At 55.9% G+C, this 22,695-nt stretch overlaps 2 protein-coding genes across 5 annotated transcripts; both read left to right on the forward strand.

Annotated features, from left to right (window-relative positions):
* The first annotated feature begins 1,621 nt into the window (after positions 1–1,621).
* Positions 1,622–22,404, forward strand: FTCD (formimidoyltransferase cyclodeaminase). Of its 4 annotated transcripts, none has more exons than XM_042999189.1 (14): positions 1,622–1,722; positions 2,472–2,655; positions 3,479–3,607; positions 5,725–5,813; positions 5,933–6,112; positions 8,904–9,041; positions 9,297–9,428; positions 14,945–15,006; positions 15,459–15,588; positions 15,682–15,843; positions 19,448–19,491; positions 19,695–19,833; positions 21,043–21,138; positions 22,128–22,404. In XM_042999189.1, exons 1-14 carry the CDS (start codon positions 1,669–1,671, stop codon positions 22,275–22,277), a joined length of 1,689 nt encoding a protein of 562 aa, XP_042855123.1. In that variant the 5' UTR covers positions 1,622–1,668; the 3' UTR covers positions 22,278–22,404. The 4 variants fall into 4 exon arrangements, with proteins under 4 accessions (XP_042855123.1, XP_007075760.2, XP_042855122.1 ...); XM_007075698.3 differs by having other exon boundaries at positions 22,108–22,287; XM_042999188.1 differs by lacking the exon at positions 9,297–9,428 and having other exon boundaries at positions 22,108–22,287.
* On the forward strand, positions 3,953–4,183 carry LOC107178987 (small nuclear ribonucleoprotein G-like). Its single transcript, XM_042998712.1, has one exon. It carries the CDS (start codon positions 3,953–3,955, stop codon positions 4,181–4,183), a length of 231 nt encoding a protein of 76 aa, XP_042854646.1.
* Positions 22,405–22,695: the final 291 nt, after the last annotated feature.

Below are 22,695 nucleotides of genomic sequence, written 5' to 3' on the forward strand. Positions count from 1 at the left end.
TTCCTGGCCGTGTGGGTGCAGCCTTCTCCCTGTGTCCTCACATGCTTGTCCCGTTGCATGTCTGTGTCCTGATTTCCTCTTCAGGACAGCGGTCAGAGGGGATTAGGGTCATCCTACGACAGACATAATTTTAGCTTTATTACCTCTTTCAAGACCCTGTCTCCAAATACAGCTAATTCTGAGGTGCTGGGGAGTCGGGGCTCCTACCTATGATTTTGGGGGTGGGCACAATTCAGTCCACAACTGATGCCATCCTCCCCTTCCAGCCACAGGACGCTGACCCCCCAGCTGAGGGACTCTCTGACTTTGGGGGTCTCTGCAGGGCACACACAGTTCTGGCACCTGGGCTGATGGAGGAGGGACTGGTGGTGGGCACTTCTGGGATGCAGGCTCTCTCTGGGTGAGCCTTGGCGTTAGGAGCCGGGTTTGGAGAAAAGTTTCTATTGGGTCTTTGCTGTCTGCCGGGTGCTGCTGGGGCTCCCCTGTGACCGTGCTGGACCCGGGAGTGGAGCAGCCATCGTCTGTGTCCACACGGGGGAGTCGTGGCTGGAGATGGCCTGGCCCGCCCCCAGCCTCCGGGGTCTCTGGGCTCGCCTGGCTGCTCCAGGGCTGACGCCGGAGGGGTGGGGTCCCGAAGCCCACACAGCTGGGGATCCACGAGATCTGGGCATCTCCTCACCTGGGCCCTGTGGCTACCCTGCCCTGCCACGGCTGTGTGGGTGCCTGTGCCCGGGAAGAAGGCAGATGGGGTAAGGTCTGCCTTTGGGGGGTCCCTGCAGGGGGATTGAGAGTGCCCTGAGAGGCGGGGCAGAGGTGAACCTCAGGTTTGAGGTATCTGTACACTGCTGGAGTGGCCACGAGAGGTGGCTTTGCAGACTGGAAGTGCCCACCCCATTCAAGATGGCACCGACTCCAGCCGGGCCCTCTGGGTGCAGGGCCCTGGGCTGCTGGCCTGAGCACATCACTTCTTTGTGGGGAGCCTCTGGCCTCGGGGGACAGCAGCCAGCGGCTGGGAGAGCCGGAAATTCGTCGTGAGCACTTGCTCCCCGAGGGCATCCACACATGTGCACACACTCGATCTCTCCCTGCCCTTCTCCTGCCTGGCCAGGCCGAGCTGCCCTCCACCAAGAGCCTCGTCCACTGGTGGCGCCTCACACACGATCCCTCTCATCTGCTTGCTGCCTGAGGCTCACGAGTTGACATGAAGAAATCGGGGCTCAGTAGGTCACCTGGAGGGCCACATGGAGGGTCACGCAAAAGGTCGCTTAGAGGATCAAATGGAGGGTCACCTGAAGGGTCACATGGAGGGTCGCGTGGAGGGTCACGTGGAGGGCCACACAGACAGTCCTCAGGAGCGCTCAGGGATTGGAGCCTGGACTGGCCTGAGTCCACTGCCTGGAGAGGATTTACTCCCCACCCCTGCTGAGGTCCTGCTCTTGGCTGGGTATGGGGATCCCTCCCCTTCCACTGTCTGGCTCACAGGGGTCCTGCTCCCTTCCCAGCCGCTCTGCGTTTGCACAGGGACCACAGCCTGTGGTTAATAAGCAGCCCGGGCCCCATGGGAGGGCCCCGCCAGGTGGATAAAGGCCCCGCCAGGCACTGCAGAGCACCGTCCCTCCTTCCCTCGGTCTGCCCAGTGAGAGGAGTACCGGGATCGAGGCCCAGACCATGTCCCAGCTGGTGGAATGTGTTCCCAACTTCTCCGAGGGGAACAAGCAGGAGGTGAGGTGCCGGGGGGCTAAGCAAGTGGCCCGGGGCAAGGAGAAAGGGGTGTGCTTGGTTCCCGAAACAGAACCACTTCTTGTCAGCCCCGCGGGGATGGGTCCCACGAGCACTGGGACTGAGAAGTGGCTGACGGGTGAGGAGGAGACTGTGGGATGGGCAGTCAGGCAGGGGTCCTGGACCTGGGTCTGGGTCACAGGGAAGTTGGAAGGTCTCCAAACCTTATCAGGTGGGCTCTGACATTATCCCCATGTCAGCCACGAGGAAACTGAGGCACAGAGAGTTGGTGCAGGCCACTGAGGGCCATGGAACAATTTAGGCCCTGAGCCCCTGCTCCCAACCGCTGGGCTGTCCTGCTGCCTCGGAAGGTTCTGGGCCGTTCGTGGCCCTCCCCTAGTGCAAATGCTCCCACTAGGGGCTGCGTGGGGAAGCTAGGGCCCTGACCTCTGTGACCTTGGCCTATAGGTCACCTTCTGGGAGCCCCAGCAAGCCCTCCATCCGGATTCTGATTCCTGCCTCGGTTTCTCTTAGAGGGTGCTGCCTGTTGCCCCCTTCTTGGCAACCATAGCTCGGTGGTAGGCCTCTCTGGGTTGTACTCTTTGAGGAATTCCCAAATGCTCGGCACCAGCTCCTTAGGCCCATGTTTGGGTGGTGGTTGGGGCGGCAGGAAAGGCATGCCCACCTCTGAAGCTCCTGTTCTCTCTTCCAAGTGGGGAAACTGAGGCACAGTGTCGGCCTTTCATCCCCAGGTGATTGACGCCATCTCCCGAGCCGTGGTGCAGACCCCGGGCTGTGTGCTGCTAGATGTGGACGCGGGCCCCTCCACCAACCGTACCGTCTACACCTTTGTAGGGCAACCCAAGGACGTGGTGGAGGGGGCCCTCAATGCTGCGCGGGCTGCCTTCCGGCTCATCGACATGAGCCAGCACAAAGGTGAGGGGCCAGAGCACCAGGCTGTCTGTCCTCACCCACAGGGTTTGGCTCAGGGCATAGGGGCTGAATGGCCTGTGAGCTTACCCTTGGGGGACCCCCGGGACACAGAATGTGTTGTGCCGGGCAAAGGTCCATGACACCTCCACCCATGTTTTGGGGGTTCCCTGTGCATGAGTGGCGGTGAGACTGTGGTGTTCTGTTCGGGCCTAGGGGCCTTGGGGGGCAGGGAGGCAAAGACTCGGAAACCGGCCTGTCAACAGCCTGCAAAAGCAAACACATTTACTGTGGCAGGCAGGGTCAAAGGTTGGTGGACACAGGGAGCTGGTCAAAAGGGCAGGGTCTCTGGCCACTCACAGTGGGGGGAGGTGAGGCCCCACTTGAAGGGAATCCACAAGTGATCCCAACTGGTAAAGTTAGAAAGCTTATCTCAAAGCCAGGAGCTCCCTGAGGGGGGGGTGGGGGAACGTGGCGGGTGAGGGGGCTCATCATCTTGGGGGGCTGCTGACCACAGCTTGTCTGACCCACAGTGGGGGTTCTGGTTTTGAAAAGGACGCTCTGCTAGCTGCCCAGGGCCAGGTGGTGGTGGGGAGGGCTGGGCGGCAAGACCAGCCAGGCAGGACTCTGAATGCTCAGCCTAGCAGCCCCGGGCAGTGACCTTTGTGGCTTTTAGGAGAGGGAGGGGTTTACGCAAAGATGCTGCTTCCCCGTGGGGCAGCGTGACCAGCTGGGTGTGTGGATGGAGGGCAGGTTGGGGGCAGAAAGTGCGGGGTCCAGGAGCCACCCACCCCTGGCCTCCCCTTCCTCAGCCCCCGTCTGTCTGCAGGGGAGCACCCTCGGATGGGAGCCCTGGACGTGTGCCCCTTCATCCCGGTGAGGGGCGTCACCATGGACGAGTGTGTGCTCTGTGCCCAGGCCTTTGGCCAGCGACTGGCGGAGGAACTGGGTGTGCCGGGTGAGTGCTCGTGTCTGGGGTTCCCCCTGCTGGTCCCTCACTGCACTTCAGTACCCTCATGGTTCTCTGCTCTTAGCTCCTTCAAAATGCAGTTTAACACCAAAAAATCTGCAAACTGACCTACAGGGAAATGTCCTGCTTCTTCCATGATGAGATAAACACAAATAGAAACCATGACCAAGTGCACCCGGGGTCAGGGAGCCAGTGGCCCTCACGTGCTGCCCGGCAGCGGACACTGCTTGGCTGTTGGTGAAGTCCAGTCCGGGCTTGCTAATAGAATCGTCTCACTTTGGGGAACTCACCCAAGTCTTTGAGTGGCATGTCTGAGCTCACCAAGTAGATGCCATGAGCAAAGCTCCCCCCACCGGGCTGGAAAAATTTATGGACAAGAAATTATTATTGAAATTAAACGGTGGCAGACACTCCCAAGGAAACTGTGGGGGGGTCGATCCCTTCATGAATCTTGTGATAGATGAATGTGTGGAGATGGCAACTAGTGGGCGACAGAATGACATTAGAATGGCGATAATTCCAGAAAGTCATGTCATTGTGTTAGGAGCCTTGGCACGAGCATAAACAGTGGGTGTGCTCAAGGGAAGAAACCAGCGGCTTCCACACACCCCCTCTCTATGGCACCTGTTTTCCTACAATGTAAAAATCAGATCGCGCATTTTCATATTGAACTTTTTTGTTAAATAAACTTTTGTAGTTGAAAATGCTTTCTCAGACATTCTGAACCTAGAAAATCAAACGTTAGCTCTTATTCTAATTTTTTCTAATATGAACTATTTCTCGTCAAGAACGACTTGTTCCAAACCTTTTATGCATTGATATAGAAGAATCTGATTAAATGTGAAGCATGGCTGGCGCGCCTGGGTGGCTCAGTGGGTTGAGCATCCACCATCAGCTCAGGTCATGATCTCACAGTTCGTGGGTTCCAGCCCTGTATCGGGCTCTGTGCTGACAGTGCAGAGCCTGGAGCCTGGTTCGGATTCTGTGTCTCCCTCTCTGTCTGTGCTCCTCACCTCCTTGTGCTCTCTCTGTATCTCTCTCTCAAAAATAAATAAACGTTAAAATTAAAAAATTGTGAAGCATGGCTAGGATGGCTTTTTTCCATCTTTTTTAAAGTTTATTTATGTATTTATTTTGAGAGAGAGAGAGAGAGAGAGAGAGAGAGAGAGACAGCAAGCAGGGGAGGGGCAGAGAGAGAGGAAGAGAGAATCCCAAGCAGGCTCCACGCTGTCAGTGCACAGCCTGACGCAGGGCTGAAACTCACAGTGAGAGCGTGACCTGAGCTGAAGTCAGACGCTCAACTGACGGAGCCACCCAAGAACCCCGGCTTTTTTCCTCCTTTTAATGTAAAGATGAAGAACACGCAAACCTGGGTGGATTTCTTCTGAAACATTAGTTGTAATTTTCAAAACTCTTGTCGCTTTGATGTACTCTGGCTTTTCCAGGCACACCTACATTCCAAGTACAGTGCAGTTGAAGTAAAACACAGGAGGTAACGGATACGGTTATTCTGAATACAAGAATAGAAATAGAACTCTAGAGGAAAAACAAAACAAAACAAGAAATTAACCTAGAACAAGTGTAGATGAGTCGGAAACAGAGTGCGGGCCCAGCACAGGTCTGCAGACCTTGTCCAATGGGCAGGTGGACGCGGCAGCGCAGGGCCCCGAATCCAACCCCGTGCAGATATGGGCCAGTGCGCTCCATGCTGTCACGGTTGTGGTGTGGATCTTGGGAGTTTGCGGTGACTGTTGTTTTCCTTTCCTTATGATTCTTACTTTGTGCTCATATTTATGGTACAATGAAAATACATTTTAGAAAGAAACGTGAACATCCATCCCGCACATCTCCTTCTCTTATAATGTCTGTGATGGTTTTTTTGGGGGGACATCTGTGCAGTGGGGAGCAGCAGGGGAGGGGTCTTGGCCCGAACCGAGTGTCCGTCAGTGATCACTCACACCCATGAGGCACAGAGAGATGGGAACCGAGGGAGGTTGGTCTTCCGGGCTGAGGCTGGCAGGAGCGGCCCACCTCATTTCTCCTCTGGAAGTGGGGGTTCTGGGCTGCCCCTGGCTGGGAGGCTGACCAGCCAGTCTCCCTCACAGTGTACCTCTACGGGGAGGCGGCGCAGACAGCCGGTCGTCGGGCCCTGCCAGCCATCCGGGCCGGGGAGTATGAGGCCCTCCCTGAGAAGGTGCGTGTCTCCTCTCCGGGGTGGGCGGGGACGAGTCCCCTCCTCCTTCCCCTTCCTCGACCCCGGCGGGGCGCCCCTCCCGTGGGGGACACCGCAGCCTAGGCAGAGTCTTCCCACAGCTCAAGCAGGCCGAGTGGGTGCCTGACTTCGGTCCCAGCTCCTTCGTCCCCAGCTGGGGAGCCACTGTCACAGGGGCACGGAAGTTCCTCATTGCGTTCAACATCAACCTGCTCAGCACCAAGGAGCAGGCCCACCGCATCGCCCTCAACCTCCGGGAGCAAGGGCGCGGGAAGGACAAGGTGAGCAGCCTGCTGTCCCCGCAGAGGCCCAGCACCATCCCCGGGGAGTCCTGAGGGGCCCCTGGGAGAGAGCCAGGGTAGGGTGGTGCCGTGGCACGGACCTGCTGACAGCCCAGCCTCGGTGTCCCCGACAAGTGGGACGGGGCAGGCGGAGGTTCCAGTGTTTGAAGTTGGGGAACGCTTGCCTTAAAAGACATTTCCATGGAATCAGTCAGGGGTGTAGCTATTGTTAAGATATTGCAGCATTTCTAGTAGGAAAAGAGACGCTTCTGAGCCCCAGGTGCCCCCACAGGCCCCTAGGTGTCCCAGGTGCTCCCAGGTACCCCCACATGCCTTCAAGATCCATAGGTACGTCCCAGATACTGCAGGTGCCCCAGCTACCCCCAGGTGCGCCAGGTAATTCCAGGTGTCCCCGCACACCTCCAGGTGTCCCGGGCGTCCTGACCCACGATGTCTGCCACAGCAACTGTCTCCTAGTTTGAGCTTTGATCTAGCAGAAAGTGTGAGTTGGACACACAGACACGGAGACCCTCGGTGAAGGAGGTGGAGGATGACATCCTGCTTGCTTGTCAGCCCCCGACCTCCAGAGACCTGGGTCCCGCCAGGCAGCCGAGGCCCCAGGAGCCCAGCTTCCCAGCCCGCAGACGCAGTACGGAAGCACAACACACACAGCAAGCCCCAAATCCTTCTTTTTGCTCCTGCCGAATTCAGACGTCAAACGTCCTTCTTAGGTGGACTGAGCCACCCCAAGAAGCGAGGAGCAGAGAGCCAGTCTCTGGGGTGAGGGTGGGATGGCAGGAAGGGACTAGACGCAGGAGTTAGGGGTTGGGTGGGGGTGACCCCAGGCAGGTCCCCAGCACGTGGTAGGGACCTCAAACACAGTCCTCACCACACGGTCCACACAACACAGTTCTCACCACACGGTCCACACCGCACGGTCCTCACCACGGTCCTCACCACACGGTCCACACCACACGGTCCACACCACGCGGTCCACACCACACAGTCCTCACGACACGGTCCACACCACACAATTCTCACCACACAGTTCTCACCACGCGGTCCACACAACACAGTTCTCACCACACGGTCCACACCGCACGGTCCTCACCACGGTCCACACCACACGGTCCACACCACGCAGTCCACACCGCACAGTCCTCACGACACGGTCCACACCGCACAATTCTCACCACACAGTCCTCACCACACGGTCCACACCACGCGGTCCATACCACACAGTCCTCACGACACAGTCCACACCACACAATTCTCACCACACAGTTCTCACCACACGGTCCACACAACACAGTTCTCACCACACGGTCCACACTGCACGGTCCTCACCACGGTCCACACCACACGGTCCACACCACACGGTCCACACCACATGGTCCTCACCACGGTCCACACCACACGGTCCACACCACACAGTCCACACGACACAGTCCACACCGCACAATTCTCACCACACAGTCCTCACCACACAGTTCTCACCACACGGTCCACACAACACAGTTCTCACCACACGGTCCACACCGCACGGTCCTCACCACGGTCCACACCACACGGTCCACACCACACAGTCCACACCGCACAGTCCTCACGACACGGTCCACACTGCACAATTCTCACCACACAGTCCTCACCACACGGTCCACACCACACGATCCACACCGCACGGTCCTCACCACAGTCCACACCACACGGTCCACACCACACGGTCCACACCACGCAGTCCACACCACACAGTCCTCACGACACAGTCCACACCACACAATTCTCACCACACAATTCTCACCACACAGTCCTCACCACACGGTCCACACCACACGGTCCACACCACATGGTCCTCACCACGGTCCACACCACACGGTCCACACCACACAGTCCACACGACACAGTCCACACCGCACAATTCTCACCACACAGTCCTCACCACACGGTCCACACCACACGGTCCACACCACACGGTCCTCACCACGGTCCACACCACACGGTCCACACCACATGGTCCACACCACACAGTCCACACGACACAGTCCACACCACACAATTCTCACTACACAGTCCTCACCACACGGTCCACACCACACGGTCCTCACCACGGTCCACACCACACGGTCCACACCACGCAGTCCACACCACACAGTCCACACCACACGGTCCTCACCCCACAGTCCTCACCACACAATCCACACCACACAGTCCACACCGCACGGTCCACACCACACGGTCCTCACCCCACAGTCCTCACCACACAATCCACACTGCACAGTTCTCACCACACAGTCCTCATCACACGGTCCTCATCACACAGTTCTCACCACACGGTCCACACCACACGGTCCTCACCATGGTCCACACCACACGGTCCACACCACACGGTCCTCACCCCACAGTCCTCACCACACAATCCACACCGCACAGTTCTCACCACACAGTCCTCATCACACGGTCCTCATCACACAGTTCTCACCACACGGTCCACACCACACGGTCCTCACCACGGTCCACACCACACGGTCCACACCACACAGTCCACACCACACAGTCACGACACAGTCCACACCACACAATTCTCACCACACGGTCCTCACCACACGGTCCACACCACACGGTCCTCACCACAGTCCTCACACACAGTCCACACTACACAGTTTGTAAGCCATGGTATCAGTGGAGGGAGGGAGCCCTCCAACCAGCAGGGAGTGCAGGTACAAGTGGCTTTCAGCGCAGGGTCCAGAGGAGGACAGGCGGGGCCTGTGCTGGGAAAGTCTTTTCTTTGTAGCCAGGACGCCTGAAGAAGGTTCAGGGCATTGGCTGGTACTTGGATGAGAAGAACCTGGCCCAAGTGTCCACAAACCTCCTGGACTTTGAGGTCACAGCACTGCATACGGTCTATGAGGAGACCTGCAGAGAGGCCCAGGTGAGCGGGACGCGTGTCCCCTGCTGGCCGTGGGGGCCCCTCTAGGCGAGCGGGTCGGGTGTCCGCCGCTGGCTGGGGTGAAGTCTCTCCAGGTGAGCAGAGCGGGCGTCCCCTGCTGGCCACGAGAGCCCCTCCAGCGGAGCGGGGTGGGCGTCCCCGGGCGGCTGGGGTGACGTCCCTCCAGCTGAGCGGGGCAGGTCCCGGGACGTCTCGAGTCTGGCTCCTCTGGGCGTTGACCCTGCTGGACCTCTGCAGGAGCTGAGCCTTCCGGTGGTGGGCTCACAGCTGGTGGGCTTGGTGCCTCTGAAGGCCCTTCTGGATGCCGCTGCCTTCTACTGCAAGAAGGAGAATCTCTTCATCCTAGAGGAGGAGCACCGCATCAGGCTGGTGGGCCGCGCTCCCGAGTGAGGGGCTGGTGGGGGGATGGGAGCGAGCTTGAGGCTCTCAGAGCAGGCCTGGGTGCTGGAAGCACCTGCACCCGGGCCTGGAGCCCTGTCTGCGAGGCAGGGCCCCGCTCCTCCTCTTCGGCTGTTTCGGTGTCTGGGCTTAGATGAGATCATGCTGTTATCATTTTGGGGAAAAGAAACCGCAGAGGTTTTCTTTGTGACCGAGAAGACATTCGGTCTTGTAAAAATTCCTCAGAGAGGATGCACATCACTTCCCCCCCGCCCCTCCTGGTGTCTGTCCTGGGGGCGCCTCGCTCTGGCGAAGGTGGGAGCCCTCACTTCCGCGTCAGCCCTGTGCCCACAGCACTCCGGGATGCACCCGCGAACATCGCCAGGTTATTTAGAAGCTGGTGCCATTGTCCCAAGTGATACCTTTACTTGAATTTCTCCACAATGAGCACGAGTGCTCTGACACGCTCTGAAAGTCTTTGTCTTTTCGCAGTTGACTTTATCTCTTTGCATTTCCTGATTCAGCAAATACGTCTGGACTCTTGCCCCATTTTCAGGCATGTGGGAGTGTTGGATGTGGTTGCTTCCGGTTTTATGGAAGAGTCTATTTTGTAGGTATTCTGGTGATTACCTTTATAACTTAATATACTTCTGTTTTTGACTTATTGGTTTAAAAATGTTATCCAAATTTTCAAATATATAATTTGATTTGTCAGTTTCTGTCACTACACTGACAGCCTGCTATGGAGGCGAGAAAATAAACTTACTTAGCTTCTAGTCACATCTTTTCTTTCTTCTCCGTTTCCTGAATTTTTTGAGTTATAGTAGTTTTTAGTGGGAGGTGGGAGTTCTTCTGGTGGTTAAACTTTTTTCAATTTTTCTTTTCTTTTTTTTAAGTTTATTTATTTATTTTGAGAGAGAGGGAGAGAGAATCTCAAGCAGGCTCCACGCTGTCGGCACAGGGTCCGACTCGAGACTTGAACTCACGAACTGTGAGATCGTGACCTGAGCCGAAATGAAGAATCAGATGCTTAACTGAAGGAGCCACCCAGGCGCCCCTCAACTTTTTCTTTTGTAGTAAAGTACTCGTAACGTACAATTGGCATCTTGACCATCTTTAAGTGTACAGTTGGTGATATTAAGTACATCATAATGTTATGCAGCCATCATAACCCAGGATGGGTTTTTTGTGTCTGCAAAAAACACCATTAGGGTTCTGATAAGGACTGCACTGATTCTGTGCATTGCTTTGGGGAGTACGGGCATCTTAACAATAGGAAGTGTTCCCATCCATGAACAGGGGCTTTCCATTTATTTATGCTTTCTTTAATATCTTTTAGCAATGTTTTGTAGTTTTTTTGTACAAGTCCTTTACCTCCTTGGTTAAGTTAATTAATTCCTACTTATTTTATTCTTTTTGATGCTATTGTAAATGGAATCGTTTTTGCAATTTCTTTTCAAGATCACTCATTGTCAGTGTATAGAAATGCAACTGACTTTTCTTTGTTGACTTTGTACCCTGCTTCCTTGTTGAATTCATTTATTAGTTCTAGGTTGTTAAATTATTAAGTTTAAATAATATGCTTAATCCTTTCTCTCTTTATCAATGTTAGACAGTGTTTGTTGATGTCTGTTTGGTGAAGAAAGACAAGAATATTAGTGCACTTGTGCAACTGGTCATCTGTGCTCTAAATTGTTATGTTGCTATTTTTACATTGTCAAATCTATAACATGTACCTTCTGTAACTGGTCCACGTGTATTAAATAGCCACAGATATTTAACCTTCACTCTATTCATAGATGAGGTCATCTCTCTTCTTACTTATCTGTTTGTTGTTTGTTGCCTGGATCTCACAATCAAGGAGATTTCCCCCGTCCCTGACCCCTCACAAGCAGATTTTGTAAACCGAGACTCATGGTGCTTTTCCTTATGGGATCTGGCATGCTTGACAGTGTCTTTCTGTGAATTTTTTCTTGCAAGACAGTTGGAAAGCCAAAATCCCAAGTCACTTGTTTTCCCTGAGAATATTGCAAACCTATCTTTACAATCTTCTGGAATTATATGTCCCGTGGGGACGTCTCAGACTGCCTGGTTATCTCCCCGATCTCCAGGGACGTGTTTTTGTCCGTGATGCCTGCAGAACTCCTTCTCTGTCCTCAAAGTTCAATAAGCCGTACACATCTTGGTCAATTATTCTACATCATTTTCTTCTCTGGATTAATGTTCCTTGTGATTTACAGATTCCATTCTTGCTTAGTTTTGGGAATATTTTCCTCTGTTATACTTTTGATCCTGTTATTTTGTTCTTTTACTTTCAGGATGCCAGTCACATTGCAGTGGCATATTTCTGTCTTTTCTTGACTTTATTTCTACTTCTTTCCCTTTGTGTTCACTGTGGTTTTCTCGAACCTAGCCTCTAAGGCACAGTTTATGGCCAGGTCTGTTACAAATTTTGTGTATTTTTATGTCGATATAATTCCCTGCTCACAGGAAAGATGTGGGAACGACACAAGGACCTCCCTTCCATACTCCAACTTCACCGCTATTTCGCATCTGCCCTCTTTGCTTTATTATTCTCTCTCTGTATTCACACATAGTCGTGTTGTGTTTTTTTGGACCACCTGAGAGTAGGTTAAAGACTACTATTTTACCTAGAATGTTTTCAGGTTTTATTTCTTAAGAACAAGGACGTTCTCTGACACAACCTCAGTACAATGAGGAAAATCAGGAATTGAACGTTAATACAATTGTAGTATCTAGTCTGCAGACCATCATCGCACGACACCGATGTCCCCATCATTCCCATTATAGTGCTTTCTGCTCCCACCCATGGAGCAATCCGGATGACAGTCATTTATTGCCTTTAATCCAGAACCGTTCCTTGTGCTCTTGCCCTTCATTGACCTTGACATACTTTGAAAGTACAGGGAGCTGTTTCGTACCACGTCTCATGACTGCCGTGGCTGTATGCTGGCGGCGGGAGCAGTGCAGATGTGATGTGCTGTCCTCAGAGTGCCGGGTCAGGCGCCCATCATCTCCCTGTGGCCTGGGGTCCTGGGGTCAAGGTGCCGTTATCCGCTGCAATGTTTCCATTTTTCCTTTTGTGGTGAGCGCGCTGTGGGACGTACTTTAAGGATATGTAAGTACCCTGTTCCTCTTAAAATTCCAGCCATAGGTTTTAGCAGCCAGTAATGGTTTTCTAATTTTACCCTTTTTCTGTAAGAAAATGCTTTCACCTCTCCCACATTTATTTATTCCTTATCAATGTGTTCGATGCTCTCCTGTATCTTTTAACACATTATTTTTTATTCTTTATCTGAAAGCTCTAATATCTGCAGTCTTTGAAGGTCTGATTTGCACATTGCCATATCAGCGGACTTTCTCACAGTGACTTGCTTTGTGTGTTTTGTGATTTTTGATTACGAGTGCATGTTCTTTGCAACTTTATCTGTGGTAATTCTTGGACACCTGGGTTAAAGTCCAGATTTGCCTACATAAGTTCTCAGGGACATGATCACACAAGGCCCCCCAGATTCAGTCTTTTGCTTGGAGCTTTGGGACCCCACATGTAGAGAGTTCTTTGTGAACCGTCGCCCACCTCCCCACCAGGGAGGCCTGTGGTTAGAATTCCCATGAAGGTATCTTCCTGCATCCCCAGAGGGAAGGCAGAGTGTGAAAAGTATCCCGATGACATCCTCAGTGGACTTCTCCCCAACCCCACTCATCCCTGGAGATGTCCCCTTTCAGGGGCCTCCAGTCTGACCCCCACTCCTCAGGACTTGACGCCTGCCTTGCTCATGAGCGGCTTCCAGAGGCTCTCAGATGTCCCTGGGGCACCCAGCTTCAGGGCCAGCAGGCCTGCCTGGTTCCCTTTCTGGTCATCTCTGGCCTTGAATGAGCTCCTTTACTTTCTGCCCACTTAGCCAGGTATGTGAATTCCTTTTTAAAGTTCTGTTTGTCTTTCTGAGGTCTTGTGTGCCAGGAGAGCTTTGCCTTATTGCTTGTTGAGGACTGTCTGGCGGGCTCCCAAGAGGCACTCCTTTTTTTGGTGTTTATTTATTTTAAGGGGGGGGTGGCTATTGCTAATGGGGGATGGGCAGAGAGAGAGGAAGACGGAGGCTCCAAAGCAGCCTCCACTCTGACAGTACAGAGCCCGATGCGGGGCTCGAACTCACAAGCTGAGAGATCATGACGTGAGCCAAAGTTGGACGCTCAGCCAACTGACCCCTCCAGATGCCCCTCGAGTCCCTCTTACCCATTTCCATGTCCTCGGGGAGACCTCCCCCCCGCCCCTTGCTAGCTTGTTTCTCTCAAGCATTTCTCACTTTCTAGTTTTGTGGAAAGTTTTGGCAAAGGATACAGGAGTGCTGATGCATAGGGGCACTTGTACCCCAATGTTTATAGCAGCACTTTCAACAATAGCCAAATTATGGAAAGAGCCTAAATGTCCATCAACTGACAAATGGATAAAGAAGTCGTGGTTTGTATACACAATGGAATACTACGTGGCAATGAGAAAGAAAGAAATATGGCCTTTTGTAGCAACGTGGATGGAACTGGAGAGTGTGATGCTAAGTGAAATAAGTCATACAGAGAAAGACAGATACCATGTGTTTTCACTCTTATGTGGATCCTGAGAAACTTAACAGAAGTCCATGGGGGAGGGGAAGGAAAAAAAAAGGTTAGAGAGGGAGGGAGCCAAAGCATAAGAGACCCTTAAAAACTGAGAACAAACTGAGGGTTGATGGGGGGTGGGAGGGAGGGGAGGGTGGGTGATGGGTACTGAGGAGGGCATCTGTTGAGATGAGCACTGGGTGTTGTATGGAAACCAATTTGACAATAAATTTCCTATTTAAAAAAAAGATAAAAAAAAAGAAAGTTTTGTAGAAAGTGTCAGCCTCATTGGCTCAAGAACGCACCGGGATGTGCCACTGGCATATACACCATAAGGTCTTTTGAATATTTTTTGGTGAAAAGAATTCTGATCTTAAATGGAGATTATTCCAATTTTATTTTGAATTCAGGTAAAATCTATTTTTCCTCACAAAACAAGTCTTATGTGTAGGTGAGTCAGGAAGCTCCTGGGCTTTAAAAGTTGTGAGGACACCGTGTGTGACACCAAAAAATTAAAATCTTTCCGAAAGGGACAGTTTTGTTGGCCCTTTTCAGTGATGGGCTCACGTGTGGCGTTTTCTGTGGGACGCATGTGGCTTAGAATGAGGGGCTTCCTCTCTCTGAGCCTCAGTTTCCCTGTGGGATAAGAAGTGTGGGCGGGTGTGTCAGGAGGTCTGTGGGCCCTGCTCTGGGCTGGGGGCTCTCCCAGGAGCCCGTGGTAAGCAAGCTCCTGGCAAGCGGGCAGGCAGCCAGCTCTGCCTGGCCCCCCCCTCCCCCCAGAGGCAGATGGGAGCAAGGATGCCATCGCGGACTCAGGTGGGACCCCATTATTCAGTAGCCTGCCGCATGTGTGGGGGGCTGAGGTGGGTCCTCATCACCAGCCCTTTTTCCAGGTGGTGAACCGGCTGGGCCTGGACTCTCTATCCCCTTTCAACCCTAAGGAGAGGATCATCGAGTGAGCACAGCCCTCACCCCCGCAGACACCTGCCTCAGTCCTTCCAGAGCCTTCCACTTGGCCACTCATCATCGGCAAATGCCAGGGTGCCCGTGCCAGCCATGAGGCCGGAGGCTGGTTGAGGGGACACAGTGAGGTCCCAACAGGGTCCCACTGTGTCCTCACGAGGGCTTCTGCGTGGGCATGGCCACTCTGCAAACTGGGACTGTGTCCCCTCCCCTGTGTTGGTGAGGGGGTGTGTGGGAGGGGCCTGGGGTCAGGGGTCAGGGTCTGAGCCAGCCCTGCCCTCACAGCCTGGAAGTAGTGACCCTGGATCCTGTCTTCCATTCCCCTATCCCCGAAAGCCCCATCCCCCATCCCTGGCCCTGCGTGACGGAGGACACATCCCCTGTCCCTGCCCCTAGCTCTTCCCTCCCCTCTCTGAGCTTTGCTGAGCCGACCCTTCCCCACAGGTACCTGGTCCCCAACAGTGGGCCTGAGCAGAGCCTGGTGAGCAAGTCTCTGTGTGCCTTCGTCCGTGAGGTGGGCGCCCGCTCCGCGGCCCCGGGGGGGGGCTCGGTGGCAGCGGCCAGTGCAGCCATGGTGAGTGCGAGGCAAGGGGCGAGGGACGAGGACAGGGCCCGGGGCGCCTGGCCTGGGGTCCCGAGTCTCACGCGTGGCTCATGCCTTGCCTAGGGTGCCGCGCTGGCCTCCATGGCCGGCCTGATGACCTATGGGCGGCGCCAGTTTGAACACCTGGATGCCACCATGCGGCGCCTGATCCCGCCCTTCCACGCGGCCTCTGCTGAGCTGACCGCGCTGGTGGACGCGGACGCCCGGGCCTTCCAGGCCTACCTGGTGAGTGCTCAGAGAGGGGGTCAGCTCATGATGGGGGGCACGGTGGGGAGAGAAAACTCCTGCGGGGTCACAGAGAACTTGCAGGAGGGGGAGGGGCTGTTGCAGGCTCCCGTGTCTGGGCACCAGGGGAGGTTGGAGCCCCCACCTTGAGCGTGAAAGGCTGCTTCAGGGGCTCTGTGGGTTTGGCGCAGGCGTGACCCCACGCTCACATCCACGGCGGCGGCGGGGTGGGGTGGGAAGTTCAGTCCAGGCTCAGCACCTGCCCCCCAGCTGCCCCTGAGTTCTACAGTCGGGTTGGCACCCAGACCCGCAGACGCTGCAGGAAGGCGTCAAACAGGGCGGGTGGGCAGTGGAAATCCTAGAAGAGCCGGTGACCGATGGTCCAAGAGAGACTGGAGAAGATGTTTCAGCCACAAGGTAGAAAGAGAACCACAGGGAGAGCTGGCGGGTCAGATCAGAACCCGCTCGCTCACGGGCAAGAGGCAGCTGGTGTGCCGGGTGGTGGGCGACAGAGAAGGGGCTCAGAACCCAGGGCAGAGGACGGAGGAGTCCAGGACCAAAGCCTGGCTGTGTGTCTGTGTCTGAGAGCAGTTCCTGGTGGAAGGTCCCGGGAGAGGCATGAGCTCGCAGCTGCCAGCCGCCCCAGAGCCACCTCGTGGGCAGAGCTGGGGTGAAGGGCAGTCTGGGGAGCAGGCGGGCCCGCACTCTGATGACCGCTGGTGACCTCCAGGGCACGCCGTGCACCCCCAGAGTGAAGGCTGTATGCAGACAGAGAAGAATCAGAGTCTCATCTAAGTCACCATCTGGAACTCAAGTTCATGTCCTCTGGGAGGGAGGTGTAGAGACAGATCTCCTTTTCCCATTTGTGTTTTTATGTTTAAATTTCATTTGTTTGCTTTTGAAAGTAGGTAAAAGCTTCAGGGGGTTCAGAATTCACAAGGGCAGGAGAGTAGCAGATGAGAAGACCCGATGCCCTGCCTCCCCTTGCCCACACGCCCTAAACAGGTGCAAGTTCTAGGGCATGTGTCCTGGGATGGTTATCTATATTCTCATAGATGCAGCTTTTCTTTTTCTCTCCTTTCTTACACAAATGGCATCATACGTGTTCTTAGTTTGCCTCTTGCATTTCTAACTTGGTGTTCTGTCAGATCTTTCTATACTGGCACATAGAGACCACACCCCTCGCTGCCAGCACAGATCTTCCCCAACCTCCCAGGGGGTTACATCCAATAAGCCCATCATAGATTGGAAACAGTGTAAGGCGAAAATGCATTTGTTGCATGTAACTTACGCACATCACACTTAGCTGGTCTGCCTTACACGTGCTCAGAACACTTCCGTTAGCCTGGGGACGGGCACAGCCGCCTGGCCCACAGCCTGTTTTACAAGGAGGGTGGACGTCTCGAGTAGTTGACCGAATACCGTACTGAAGTGACAGGCAGACCGTGTGGGCCCAGAACGGTCGTCGGTGTGCGGGGACCGCGTGGCCGCCCAGCCCCGGGGTGACACGGCGTGTGGAAACTCCAGGCACCGTGTTTACTGAACGCACATCCTTTGGCGCCGCTGACAGTCGAAAATCCTAAGCCGAACCCTTGTAAGTTGGGGACCGTCTGTATCCTGCAGACGTCTGGGTCACAGCGCGGTTGGCCAGCCCCACTGGGGGATTTAGGCCCTTTAGTCGGCACCCGGGCGGTTGTAGTGGACACCTCTGGCGTCTGTCACTGGGGGCGGTGGGCAGCCTGTGGGAATGATTCGCAGAAGGACTTGCTGCCCAAGGTGGGTGCGCTTCTTTGAAGGACGCTGCCAGGTGGCCCTTGCGGGGCTGCACGGATGGGGCTCTGCCTGAGGGGTCTGAGGGCTCCTCCCCGGGACCCCCGCCGTCGGACTTGTAGTCACCCCGTGGTTTGTCTCCTGGAGCGGCCCTGGCGTGTGCTGCTCAATGTGTGTGGCAAGGAGCGTTTCTTGTATTTCTCACGGCTGTGTTGTGTCCCTTCTGGAGAGGAAAGGCACTTTCCCGCTGGCTAGGACCTTCTTGCACACTTGGGACTCGCTCTGTGGTTTGCCACTGGCCGTTTGCTTCCGGCGGTGCTCGTGCTGGTTCCTGACCGGGAGCTTTGTAGGCTGCATGGGTTTTCGTCCCTGAGCTTGGAGTCTGCCGTTTGTTCTTTCCTGTCACGGTTCACAGGGCCTCCTGGCCGTGCTTGCTGGGCTTCTTCCTGGTTCTTCCCAGACTCCTGTGCTCTGAGAGGCGGTTAGGGAGAAGCATCAGTTTAAATATAGATACAAACATTTAGGGCTAACCACCAGCGATTAGAAATAAGGTGAATGAATAGAAAACAACGGGAGGGAGGTAGAAAAATGAAAATCTAATCAGAAGGCAGGGAAGAAAAGAAGGATAATCAGCAAGAGTGTGTGATTTAGAGAGCGCACCGTCGGAAGTCACACACGCGAGAGCGAGAGCAGTGTGCCACGCTCCCTGGAAGCAGGTGGAGTTCTGGAAAAAAAAAGGGACATTCTTGTCTTGTGCCAAATGCACAAGTAATTTTCAGGTGGGGTTAAACAAAGTTCACAGTAAGCCTAACTCCAAGTGGGTGGCATCCTCGCCTGGACACAGATGTGACCGCGTGAAGGACAGGCTTCACTGACGTCAGCCCCGATTGGCCCAGTGGAGACTCGGAGCACCCAGCCTGGCGGCCTCACGGTGACAGCCGGGGTCAGTGCCCCACGTGTGTGAGGACTGCTGTGGAGACTGGGGGGAGGCAGCCCCGGGAGACTCAGGAGACGCTGGGGCAGTGACTCGGTGGGTTCTGGGCGGGGCCAGGGCTCACTTGCCATCAGGCCTGCTGACACAAGCGTCGACGTTTGGGTGGAGATTTATCCAAATCTTCAACAGGCACATTCCCCACCCGGCAAAGCCCTCAGGCCCTGGGCCCTTGCAGTGGGCAGGGTGGGATTTCGGTGTGTGAGGGAGAGGCCTGGGCAGACGGGGGCGCACAGAGGGGGAGCTGACGTAGTCACCGGCGTAGGGTGAGCATGGCCAGTCCCGGAGGAGGGCCCGAGCCAGTACCGGTGGGGGACACACCCGTGAGGTCTAGACTCGAGTGGTACAGTTGCCTGTGTTTTTTTTAAAGTTTATTTTTAATTTTTTAATGTTTATTTATTTTTGAGAGACAGAGACAGAGCGCCAGCAGGGGAGGGGCAGAGAGAGAGGGAGACACAGAATCCGAAGCAGGCTCCAGGCTCTGACCTGTCAGCACAGAGCCCGATGCGGGACTTGAACCCAAGAACCACGAGATCATGACCTGAGCTGAAGTTGGACACTTAACCTACTGAACCCCCCAGGTGCTCCCAGTTGCCTGTGTTAACGCACAAGCAGTGACTGGAGTCCATGCTGTGTGAGGGGACACCTGGTCCCTGAGGGCGTCCCCAATCCCTGAGTGCCTGGAACCTGGCAGAAGTGCTCCCAGTGCATCCATGCCTGCAGAAATGCCAGCCCTGGGGGGTGCTGGTGTGGACACTGCCCCTTGACCTGCCCAGACTCTCCGTGTGGCCCCAGGCTACGGCCACTGCTCACCCCACTCGCTTGTGTGTTCTGTTCTGGCAGGAGGCAACGAAGCTGCCCAAGGACACACCTGAGGACAGGGACAGGTGAGTCGTGGGGCAGTGCCGCCCCGGGCCATGAACACCCAGGTGCCTTGATCTCGGAGACATTTAATCCACCCGCTGGGGCTGTGTTGTGATTGGGGAATGACTTCCCTGTTGGCCCCACCCTGGTTCTGTGTGCTGGCGGGGTGCTGTGGGTGGGGTCCGGGCGGCCCCTGGGCTCTCACCATGGACCCCCTTGGTTTTAGGCGTGCGGCTGCCCTGCAGGAGGGGCTGAGGCAGGCGGTGGCCGTGCCCCTGGCGCTAGCAGAGAAGGTGGCCTCGCTGTGGCCCGCGCTGCAGGAGCTGGCACAGTGTGGAAACCTGGCCTGCCGGTCCGACCTGCAGGTGCTTGGGACTCAGCCTCCCATTGTAGGGGAGCAGCGGGGAGGGTCGTTGGGTACTTACTGAGCCAGGCCCCAGGCAGGAGCACTTCCCATGGGGTCCTGGCTGGTCTTAGCCCGCAGAGCATATTGGTTCGTCCTGTTTTAAAAGTGGGAAGTAAGGATTTTATTTAAGCCTGCATGGCAGAGGGGCTGAAAGTCTAATGTATCTCCAGAGTCCACCCCTGACCATAGCCCACAGACCGTCCTGGGGACCCCATCTCCTACCCTGCCTCATCCTCTCCCCTTCCCTCCTTCTCACGGCTGCTATTCTGGAAAATGCCTAAGCCCCCTCGCAGATGTGCACAGGTCACCCTGTGCCCTGCCGGTGCGTGGAAGTCTCAGGGTGTGGGAGCATCAGAATGGGCTCTGTGATTTCCACAGTCTGTCCTGAGCTCCAGTGTGTGGGGTCTCTACAAGAGAGACACCTGTTTTCAGTGGTCCTGGGGCCTTGGAGAAGCCTCTCTTCCTCCCCTGGGGGGCAGCCATAGGCCATCTGGGCACAAGTGGCTCGGCGGTTCTGGGTTCTGGATTCATCCCCAGGCCGTGCTCTGACCTGCTCTCCCCTGGTGGCTGGCAGATGGGAAGCAGGGATGGGACTCAGGAGCGCCGGCCATGGTCAGAGCCTGAAGCTGGCAGGCCAGCAGGCCACGCCTTGCTCAGACCCGAGGGGGCCTCATTTTCTTTCTTTTTAGAAAAAATTTTTAAATCTTTATTTATTTTGAGAGAGAGACAGAGTGTGAGCAGGGGAGGAGCTGAGGGGAGGGAGATGCAGAATCAGAAGCGGGCTCCAGGCCCCGAGCTGTCAGCACAGAGCCCGATGCGGGGCTCGAACTCACGAACCGTGAGATCGTGACCTGAGCCGAAGTCGGATGCTTAACCAACTGAGCCACCCAGGCGCCGAGGGGACCTCATTTTCTCCGCTCTGGCTGTGGTTGTCATCTGTTTCTGGAGGGGCCAGGCCAGAGCCCCCCCCGCTGTGCGTGGAGCCCCATAGCCTCCTCAGACAGGCCAACCCTGTGTCTCACGGGGACCCCCGGGGCGCTCAGTTTGCCATCTTTACTGATGGGGCGTGAGAGCCCCCAGTCGTGGCCCCGTGTAGCAGAGTGGGTAGAGCGGGCCTGCCATCTGCGGGGTCACGGACCGCCGGCCCCATGCCTGGCGCCTGTTGCAGGTGGCGGCCAAAGCCCTGGAGACAGGCGTGTTTGGGGCATATTTCAACGTGCTCATCAACCTGAAGGATGTCACCGACAGCGCGTTTAAGGAGCAGGTGAGCGGGAGGGCGTGGGGGCTGGGCCCCGTGGCGGGACCTGGAGGTTGCCCTCAGGGCTGTGGTTCCAAGATGCGGGCCTGGGGGAAGTGTCCACCTGTGGAGATGTTCCTCTGGCCTCCCGTGGTGGCCGTTGTCCTCTCTGGGGTTTCTGTGGTGGCAGGTGGCCAGGCCGCATCAGCTGGGGGAGGCTGGGGGGCTGCTCGGTGGGAGCCCCCATGCCCTCTATGGGGCCATCCTGAGCCGCCTTCCACACTCACCTGCCTGGTGGGGCCGCCCAGGCTGGGGTCCCCACGGTCGGCACCGTAGCACTGGCGCACGCAATCTCAAAGAACGGTCACCAACCTACGATGCGATCTTAGCTTCAGCCTCTGTGAAAATTTCGTTGTGATCGCTGTTGAGGTCAATTTGAGGAATATACTGTTCACCATTTTAAAGTGTGCAACTCAGCTCATTCTGCACATGTGTGACCACCACCTCTATCAAGTTCCAGAACATTCTCATCACTCCAAAGGGAGGCCCCCCCCCCATTGTAAGACCCCTTTTCCTCAGCCCATAGCCCCTGACACCACTCGTCTGTCTCTGTGATTTTGCAATAATCTTTAAAAAGTGACCTTCCGGCTCGGGACGAAGGCCTTTTCAGGGGCTGAGCTTGGCCTCTGAGGGAAGTCGCTGTCCACCACGTGCCCACGTGGCTGTGGACTGAAGGATGGGCGCGGGGACACAGCCTTACCCTCTGCAGTGGTGGCTAAAGTGGGAAAAACAGGAGGGTGGGGTCCTGGGCCTGGCAGTCTTTACATCTCAAGAGAGACATGAGAGGAATTGGGGGTCCCCAGGTGGGGGGCTCGGGACCACCCCAGAGAAGATGGGCCAGGGAGCATGGCCAGAGGGCGCAGAGAGGTGGCAGGGACTGTGGGCTGGCGGGGACGGGCTGCGGGTGCAGGGTGACACCTGGCCTTTGTCTGGCAGACCCGCCAGCACATCTCCAGCCTCCTGCAGGAAGCCAAGACCCAGGCAGCGCTGGTGCTGGACCGCTTGGAGGCCCGGCAGGAGTGAGGACGCCGGAGACCTCGTGGGCTCTGCACCCCTCGGTGCCCCTCCCCCTTCCCAGAAGGGTCCAGCCTTGCCCGACAGCATAGGACAGCCTCCAGTCACCACCCCTGTGGGGCCCGGGGCGGGCTGGGCAGGGCCAGGGCTCTGTTTGGGGTGGCAGAACCACCTCCCGCCATCTCTTGTGGCTTCTAGTAAAGTCACGGCATAACAATAGTGTAGTGTGTTTGGGGCTGGAGTGTGTTTGGGGCTGGAAGTGTGTTTGGGAGAAGAAGGGAAAGGTCGAGCTACGTGGGCGGGGATGGGGGGCTCATGACAAGTGCACATGGGGGCAGGTGGTCAGAGGAAGTGTGGGCACAGCATGAGGTGACACACTGGTTCCAGGATTCCATGGATGGGTGTGAGATGCCACTGGGGCCTGAGCCACAGGTCGCTGGGAGCACCCGGGGCTCACTGAAGGGTGCCTGGGCTAGGTAGCCCTGGGGTCATGCACGGGACAGAAGCGCC

This window comes from Panthera tigris, chromosome C2, assembly GCF_018350195.1.
Source record: "Panthera tigris isolate Pti1 chromosome C2, P.tigris_Pti1_mat1.1, whole genome shotgun sequence".
NCBI classification, from domain to species: domain Eukaryota; kingdom Metazoa; phylum Chordata; class Mammalia; order Carnivora; family Felidae; genus Panthera; species Panthera tigris.

What these genes read in the sequence shown, in the direction of transcription:
- FTCD (XM_042999189.1), top strand. Translation starts at nt 1,669, where the DNA reads ATGTCCCAGCTGGTGGAATGTGTTCCCAACTTCTCCGAGGGGAACAAG. An exon ending in CCGAGGGGAACAAGCAGGAG is followed by an intron (nt 1,723 to 2,471) that starts GTGAGGTGCCGG and finishes TTTCATCCCCAG; the next exon opens with GTGATTGACGCCATCTCCCG. An exon ending in GGAGGAACTGGGTGTGCCGG is followed by an intron (nt 3,608 to 5,724) that starts GTGAGTGCTCGT and finishes TCTCCCTCACAG; the next exon opens with TGTACCTCTACGGGGAGGCG.
- LOC107178987 (XM_042998712.1), top strand. Translation starts at nt 3,953, where the DNA reads ATGAGCAAAGCTCCCCCCACCGGGCTGGAAAAATTTATGGACAAGAAA.